General features: G+C 39.5%; 1 protein-coding gene across 5 annotated transcripts in view; it reads right to left on the bottom strand.

Moving 5' to 3' along the window:
- Positions 1-3,219: 3,219 nt before the first annotated feature.
- Positions 3,220-8,800, bottom strand: part of Vtcn1 (V-set domain containing T cell activation inhibitor 1) — a 185,525-nt gene continuing 179,944 nt past the window's right edge. For 4 of the 5 annotated variants that reach the window (XM_047559828.1, XM_047559827.1, XM_047559825.1 and 1 more), the window contains 2 exons: positions 7,228-7,397; positions 3,220-5,146 (listed from right to left, as the gene is read on the bottom strand). In XM_047559828.1, the coding sequence (XP_047415784.1) occupies positions 7,273-7,397 (125 nt within the window). In that variant the 3' untranslated portion in view covers positions 3,220-5,146; positions 7,228-7,272. The remainder of the gene's footprint in view (positions 5,147-7,227; positions 7,398-8,800) is intronic. The other variant, XM_047559824.1, reaches the window with a different exon arrangement.

Genomic DNA, 8,800 nt, shown 5'->3' with positions numbered 1-8,800 from the left:
AATAAATTTCTGTTGTTCAAACAACCCTATTTATGGTATTTTGTAATGGCAATCTTAGCCAATTAATGCAGCCAGATAACATAATAACTTCTTTTTATGAATCATCTCATTTAATTGTTACAGGTACTAAACAAGGCAGTTACTATTTTGGCAGGGATTCCAATATAAATTTCAGCCATGGGAGGAACTCTGCTCAGGCCTGACCCTGAGTAGGTAAGTACAATATTCTGGTTCATAAATGGATGAGGTGGGGAGAGGAATTTAATAGAGTCAGGCATTTTTCTGACATATTTATCTCTATCCAGATTGTTTACCTGCGTGCACTCTTTACTCATTATGTTAGAGGAGCACAAGGCGTTGTCCTTAGAACAAGTTAGAATGAGGCTTGCGACTTCACTGCCAGCCCCTTTGTGAGTCAGAGAAGGCCGGAGCTCCTTGGAGGGATCATCTGCTGCAGAGAGAGAAACCTTTGTCCCCACAACAGCTGAAGATCTTCATGAGCAACAAAACTGAAACCTCCCAATGAATCCTCATGCTTTAATATCAATGATAACATAATAGTCAATGTTTATATAACATTTTAAACCTTACATAGCACTTGTATACATATTTGTATTCTCTCAGAAATAGTTTGGATTGTGATGGCAGAGTTGGGTTTGAATTATGGTTAACCCGGCAGCTATGTCATCATTGGTTTTAATTCACCTCTCAGGGAAGAGGTAAAATGGTGATCGGGATGATGGGCTCAGGATAAGGATTGAATGAGAGAAATACCTACTATGATGTCTGACATGTAGCAGGCGTTCAATTTCCTTTCCTTCTACGAGGGGGCTTTGAGGGAAGGAACAGCGGGAAGATGGCAAGTATGTATGACGTAGAGGAGAATTTACTGGGAATGTTTTTAAAAGGAAAGTGAGAGAACTAAACACAATTGTCATTTTTCTCGTAGAGTCTTATTTAGCAGGATGTGACTCGGGTTCCTCTGGAGGGACCTTCTCCTTTTTAACTATAAAATCTCTTTATGCTCTAGCCTTGTTGCACATCCAGCTTCACCCACTCTAAGAACTGGACCCACCACTTGAGTCATATGTGGCTACCTGAGCCATCTCATCAAAGTCAAAGTCATATTAAGTACCATTAGAATTTTATCTGTCAAAACTTAAATAATACTCTCGATAATGATACATGAATGATTACAAATCTGGTAACTGCAAATATGGAAGACCAGAGAGAAAGGAAATGATTTCAGTCTTCCATGATTAATTGACTAGATTAACATTGGCTAAATTAACAGAGCATCCTTATTCTCTGGTTTTAAGAAAAACATATTGTGGCTCAGCAGTTGAGGGCTTCTCTAGCATGTGTGAGGTATTGGGTTCGATTCTAAGCTTCGCATATAATAAAATAAACATCCACTGACAACTAAAATATATATTTTTTAATTATTCATAAAGTTCTTATCTGAAGTAACATTTAGAGAATCTTATAATTGAAAATACTAAAGAAACCTTTTAGGTCAGGTAATTAGATTTGAATTGAAAAGATAAAGCTGAAGGTGAGCCCTGACATAGCTGGAGCAGCCATGTCTTCCCATTGACTGGGGCTCCTGGAGAGGTAACTATAGCCCTCCCTTTCCAGGCTGTGACTTAACAGCTCTAGCCCTGCAGACACCATCAGTAAACAAGCCTTCCTAGGTAATATTTTACTTGATCCTCTTTCACAGAGCAAACTTCCAAAGACTGCCTGGGTCCCCATACTTATTTTATCATCATCTTCATCGTTGAGGGAGTCTAAGTGCCCAACAGTAAAATAAATAAATAAATAAAATGTGATTTTGTCCTAAATTGCATGTATAGGCTAAAGAGAGTGAGATCATGGTGTGTTGGACCACTTAGAGAAAGTGTCATGAGGAAAGGATTTTTGCTAGATCTTGAAAGTGGGTAAAATTTAAAGAAAGATGGAAGAAAGCATACTCATGTTTCCTGACTTTATTTTTTACTGAAGACTCCCAAATGAAAATTCCTGGGAATGATTCTGTACATGGTAAGAATTTGAATTAAACCAGATGTCCAGGTGGGTGTGTGGAACTTCATCCAGCTGGAATTTCACATATCTTCAGTAGAACCAAAGCACACTACATGTTTCATAGGGCAGAGGTCTTGATTTGTAATAATGAGCCCTGGCATACCTTCTCCTCCAATTAATAGTGTACAGATTAAGGTCATTATGCACTTAAAGGAAATCTTACAACCCAGGTAGAGCTGGTAGCACACTCGACCTTGAAGTTTGACTTGTTTGCTCCTCAAAGTGTTAATACTTCCGAAGTGTTTTAGCTTTTGACTTTTAGTTTTGAACATTTACAGATGCTATATATCATATTTTGCTTTGTTTGTACGTATCTCTTGTCTAATGCATCTGCTGTGAGCTCTTGGATGAGGCCAAAGAAGAAATAGGGATTAGGAGTGTTTATGCTTTCACTTTCATTAACCTTTCTCTCTTAGAGTTTGAATCTGAAATCTTTTCCAAAGGCCCATGTATTAAAGTCTTGGTCATCAGCTCTATGGAGAGGTGGTAGAGGCCCAGAGGAAGAAGGTGAGGTCTCCTTTAGGAGGTGGGTCCTAGAGGAAGTTGGGCAATTGGGGGAGTACCCTTGAAGGGGATATTGAGACCTCAACACCTTCCTCTGTCTTTGCTTCCTGGCAACAAACAGGTAAGCAGCTTCATTCTACCGTGTACAATCAGTCATGATGTTCTACCTCACCACAAGCCCAAAGCAACCATGGACTGAAATTTCTGAAATTGTGAGCCAAAATAAATCTTTCCTCCTTTAAGTTGATTCTTTCAGGTGTTTAGTCACAGTGACAAAAAGTTGGCTAACAGTTTTTTTCTGCAAAAGTTTATTGGGACCAAGCTGAGAATGCACTAGTTCAGAGTTATTCTGAAAGTTGCCTGGGAATTTGCCTGTCAGCAATTAAATTTTCTACAGGTTTTATCTTTCCACCAGTTACCAGTGTGACTCTTGGAAAATTATATTAATCTGAGGAGCCAGTGTATGAACCAGTGACTCACAATTTGTATTGGATCTCTGGGTTTTTATCTGAAAAGTGAAAAGATTAGAAAAGACAATTTTGAGATTTTTCTTACTCTAAAGTTTGAGAATTTAACAATTCCTCAGTAGTGTCAGATTTTTTAAAATACAAGAGTAATTAGCTTGTCCACTTTTACATATTTTCCTACATTTATCTGCCTCAAGCTCTGTACCACCAGTATTTTTCAAGATGGAAAAATGCTAGGCTAGTATAAATATCCTTAAGGAACAAGCCCCGACACTAGCCCCAACTCACAGGTTCCTGTCATTACCTCCCATTCCCTCAACAAACATTTAGAGAAGGCCTGTTATATGGGAGGTACAAGTCTTTAGAATCTGTTTTATGACTTTTAAATCCATCTTCTCTTTCTTTGACAGACCAGGCAGACAACAGTGTAGGAAATGTATATTTAATAATCTTTCTTGAATGGTCAGTGCTCTAAAATGAAGTTTTCTATAACAAAATATAATACAGACATCGTAGTCCCAAGGACCAGGGAGGCAATGGTCAACACAGGAAAAGTGGAGGGGGTGGGGCTGAAAACAAAACGTTCTTTTCCATCAAAACTTTGTTCCTCAAAGTCTCAAAAGGTCATTTCCCTGCTTTCTTTTAGAAGTTTCTGTGTGGGCTAGTGTGTAGCTCAGTGGTAGAACACTTGCCTAGCACACTCGAGACCCTAGGTTCAGGACCCTAAAACAGAAAAAGGATAAAAAAGCTCTAAAGTCTCTATGTTGTTCAAGGAAGGTACACATTTGTTGCCTTAATTTGTACTTTTGTTGGACACAGTCCTGAGATCTAAAATCTAGAGTGAAAGAACTTAAGATGGAATTTAGGATTCTTACAGAGCTTAGTTTGTAGGGTAGAATAAAGGGAAAAGAACTTAGACGCTCAATGAGCTAAAGATAATCCCATTAGGAATTTCCCACATGCCTTGTCAACACTGTTCACTGAAAGATATTATTCTGGTTGCCCAACACAGAGATCTGGCCCTCTGAGCTGAAGCAGTAGCCAAAGGGACAGAAGCCAATGCCTGTTTTTAAGAAGCAAATAGATTTGTTTGCTCTCCTCTTTTCTAGTTTCCTTTCTACTCTAAATCAGGGTTTCTTAAGCTTGTCACAAATGACATCTGGGATGGAGAATTCCCTGTTGTGGGGAATGTACTGTACATTGTAGGATATCAAGCAGCACCCCTGGCTCCATTCACTTGGTGACAGTGGCACCCTGCTCTCACAAGTCGTGGCAACCACAGTCATTGCCAAATGTCCCTGAGGGACAAAAGGGAGTAAAACGACTCCAACTGAGTCCCAGTGGTTTGGATGCTGTTTAAAGCTGAGGTATAGAAAGTAGAACCCTCAAGCCTTGTGATGACATAATGTCACATAGTAAGGTGAGAGGTCCTTCCCTGGGCCATTCACCACAGGTCAATGCCATCTGAAAAATAAAATGGCATCTGTTCCAAAAAGAAGGTGCTCAGATTATTTAGAAAATCAGTGTCACCCAACTACTTTGTTTATCTTAAAATTATAATTTTCCACATCTTTAGCATTTGTCAAGTGGGAGAAGAAGCCAAGGCACTTTTGAAAGCATTGTAATGAGAGGTGAATCATTTGAACCTTCACTAGAATGCAGCCACCTCTGAGTTGTGAAGCTCATTAGCAGCTTCTTAGTATAGAGCAAATACTACAGTTCAGTGTGTGGAATATAAGATATGAATATATAATGATTAAAACTCAAGGAACTTCCTCAAAGCAACATTACAGCACATATAAGTAAGGATTCAGAGAGATACAATATCCCATCCTCTCACTCCCCAGGAGTTAATGGGAAGGGGAGGTCCCTGAGTCATGGGAATACACTTGTCTCCATGTGTCTTTTACTTAGCAGTCTTAACATGCTTCTCTACTCCAGATGAATTATTTTCCCAACTTTTAACATATATCTTTGAAGATAGGTCTATCTTGTTCATAGTGGAGTCTTCTGTGGGTTGCTTTTGTCTTCTTTTCATTCCTCGTTCTTGTTTGTTCAGTCCAGACTTCTAGTCATGCATTCATTTCCCCCTAGAAATATAAAACTAGGTCATATCTTGTGGAAAAAATGGTTCTGTAGATTCCTGGGATTCTGAAAATAACAGCAATAAGATGCCATTACAGCCACTCAGCAAACATTTATTGAGAACTGACAGTCTCCCCTGCCACTGTGTGAGTGTCTCTTCTATTTAGAAATGGGCTTATTTTTCTGTGTTTTAATGTTGTTCTGTCATGGTCACATGATCTCATGAGGAGCTGAGGGAAGGTAGAAGGTTTAAATCTCATCTTAAAGGGCGATCATTTCAGTGACAGTCTCAGGGAAGAGCCAGGTCTTCAGAGCAAACAGGAACTGAGAGATGAAATGTGGGCAGGCTCCAGGGTGGAGGTTCCTGAGAAGATAGCTTCTGTCTCATTCCCAATCTGAGTACATGTGTAATTACAATGTATTGAATAGTTATGACATGTGTCTTAAATAATGATCTATCCACTTACTTTAAAAAAACCTATTTGAGTCAAGGTTATTCCTCTATAGTTCTTGGGAAAAAGAGCTGCTTCTAACTGCAGCTAACTGGGTAACAGTATATAGCCCTATGTATACTGTATGTGAGCATTTTTTTTTACATGCTTTCAACTATAAAGGCTGCAAATTATTGCTCAAAGGGAATATAAGGTAAAGATGAATAAATTGTACTTTATAGGTCATATTATCTAGTTGCAAGTTATTAAAAACTCATTTACAGTGTTGTAGGGATTCAAGGAAACAAGATTGAACTCCTTCTAGTAGTGAGATCCCCAAGGGATAGTTTCCTCAGGGAAATCTCCCTCTGCTGACAACCATGTAGGATTGGGAACTGGCAGGTTTTCTTACAAAGAATCTACTTTGTGCACTGTAATGTAGTAAGAGCTTGCAGAACAAGAGAAAGGATGAAAAAGCAGATCAACTGATCTTTGCCTGCCTTAAGGTCTTAACAATTTAGGCAAGGAATATATGTGCTGTAGAAAGTGTGAGATATAAATTATACATACATGCCAAGGGCCCTCAGGAAAGGGGCTTTAATCTAGAAAGCACTTTCCTGAAATGGATAAAGGAAGTCAAGGATATGGATTCTTGTAGAGTAGAGCAGATTTCCAAAAAGGGACAGAGTGAGAGAGCAAGACCAGGTAATAGTTGAGAGGAGGAAGAAACTCCTCAGGGAGAGAAACTTAGAGGGTCATGACTGTAGGCTGAGGACTTGAACTTTGATACAATAGTGCCCAGAGAATAATTCTGGACTCCAGAGCAAAGAAACTCTAATTAAAATAATGTTTGAATTCTTTCATTCTGCTCCCTTGCTTCCTATCACCTGAAACAGGGAGAAGAAGGGACAAGCAGGAAGTTTTAGAACTAGTCTGGGTGTGAGATGATGGAGGCTGGATTAGAGACAACCTGAGAGATAACACAGGGGGAAATGCCCTAGTGGGTGGCCACACACTGTCATGCAGGACAGAGGGGAAAATAAAAGAGGCTTGTGGGGGACGCCACCGAGTAATGGGGGAGTGTTGCCTGAAACTTCATGAGTTCTGTTTTACACAAATTTCATATGCAGTAGAACGTTTAGAAGGAAATGTCCTAACAATAATTGGAGCCAGAGAACTGAATTGAGAATGGGAAAGCTTGGCAGAAAGGCTTGTTAGTGAGTCATCCGCCAACCCTCCCATTCGCAGGGGCCAAGTTGGAGGTGTAGTAGAGAGGTCACTTAGGTAAGTGCATGTCATTATGCTTTGTTAATGACAGTCACATCCAGAGTAATTAGTCAAGGCTAAACCTCTCTTCCTCCTCAATAAGATATTTTTGTCTTCACAGATGACTCAGTAAATGAAAAGGTGTTTGAATTCATACAAAATTTGAATTGTGCAGAGTTGATTTCCCTTTAAGTCTGTCAATGAGATCTCTGCTCTTTTGTAAGCCAGCAAATGATTATCTTTCACAGCAGTAGTAGAAAGAAATAGTGTCATGGCCTGGCACTATTAAATGTTTCTCTCTGTGACTGATGCTGAAGGCTACTTGACTCTTGTTAGGAACACTGGCACACACAGGACCGATTTCCCACACCACTGGTGGTTTATCTCACCTATCATACCAATAACGTTGCATGCTTCTTTGTGGCCAAGGCATATTATTTTAGCATCAGGTAAGGGGAGAGTGGCAAGAGTACCCAGATGATGGCAAAGAAAGAAGAGACACACGAGGGAGCCTTTGAGTTCAGCAGTTGTAGGTGGCTCCGCCTTTTGATCTCAGAGTCTGTAAAGGGAGAGAAAAAAGTTCGGGTCACACAGGAGAAGCTGAATGTCTTCTTCGCATGACTGTTAGCAAGGAAAAGTACCTGTAAAACAGAGCCACTTGTTCCTAGCACACATAATTTTGGACCTCTCCCCCTACCTTCCTGCAACTGGCTTAAAGGCAGAGCTTTCCCTTTCTTCCAAGGAAGTTCCACTCCTTACTCCACTCCAGGGAGCACTCAGCCAAATGAAAAACTATCCCAACAAAGAAATTGTTGTTGGTTACCACGTAAAGAATAGGCTCACTGAACAGCCACAGCCCGTCCTCGGATTCGGACACATTCTTTCCCGAGGCAGTGACCTTTACAGCCCTGTGTCATCATCTTTCATCACACCTCTATGAAGTGACAAGGAATTATCGTTTTCATTTTGAAGTAGAAGAAGGTGGAAGTGAAGAGAGGAAATTACTCTTCTTTTGCTCTTATTGTCTTCCTAGACTCTCCAATCTCATTTAGTTCATTTCAATTCTGTGGCTTTCTAGCTGTGTACTTTAAACAATTTACTCAATATACATTTGCTCCAATTTCTTCCTCTTTAAAATAGGGTTAAAATAATATAAACCTACTTTATAGGGTTCTGATGAAGATTAACAAGTGATTACATATTAAGTACTCAGAATAGTGCCTACACATAGTAACTACTCAATAAATATTAGCTATAAACAACAATAATAGTAACCTCACTGAAGTCTAATGAACTTTCCTCCCATGTTCATCATGTATGAACCTATTTTCTTAGCTTAATTCTCTCCTGAGTTCCACATCTGGATTTACTAATAAATACATCAGTTAAAACACAATTGTTCAATAAATATTTTTGAGCACCTACTGTTGGTAATCCAAAGAGTTCAAAAAAATAACACCCTCTTCCCAGCCTTGCTCTAAAACCAAGCAATCTTTTTTTAGATTAAGGAAGTCCAAAATATCACTTTTATTGCCAAAATTCTGAAAATAAACAGGGTGCTTTGTAGGCAAGCAAGTGGGATATAGTCCAGACTCCTCCCTAGTGATAGACAAAATCAGACTGAGGCCAGCTTCCTTTTGTACCACAGAGTCTACCCCTGAAACACTGATGGCTTGGAGGAACAAGAACAGAATATATACTTCCTGAGAGTTAACTGAAGAGAAAGGGGAAAAGAAGGAGCTAATTTACGAATGTCCAGGGTCTCGTAAAGTACTCATCCATCGGATAAATTATTTCTTCCTTCTCTGGGAAGGAGTGAAAGAGGGAGGAAGAATGAGGCTAAAAAGTTCACATATGTTAAATATAATCTCTTACATACACAGGATCCCTTTTCATAGAAGGAAATACAGCGAGCAGGGATGTAGCTTCTCCCCCAAACCTATCATGTACTGGGTAATGTGT

This window comes from Sciurus carolinensis, chromosome 1 (genome assembly GCF_902686445.1).
Source record: "Sciurus carolinensis chromosome 1, mSciCar1.2, whole genome shotgun sequence".
NCBI lineage: Eukaryota > Metazoa > Chordata > Mammalia > Rodentia > Sciuridae > Sciurus > Sciurus carolinensis.
The sequence above is the reverse complement of the archived record's forward strand: the minus strand, read 5'-3'. Positions and strand labels throughout refer to the sequence as shown.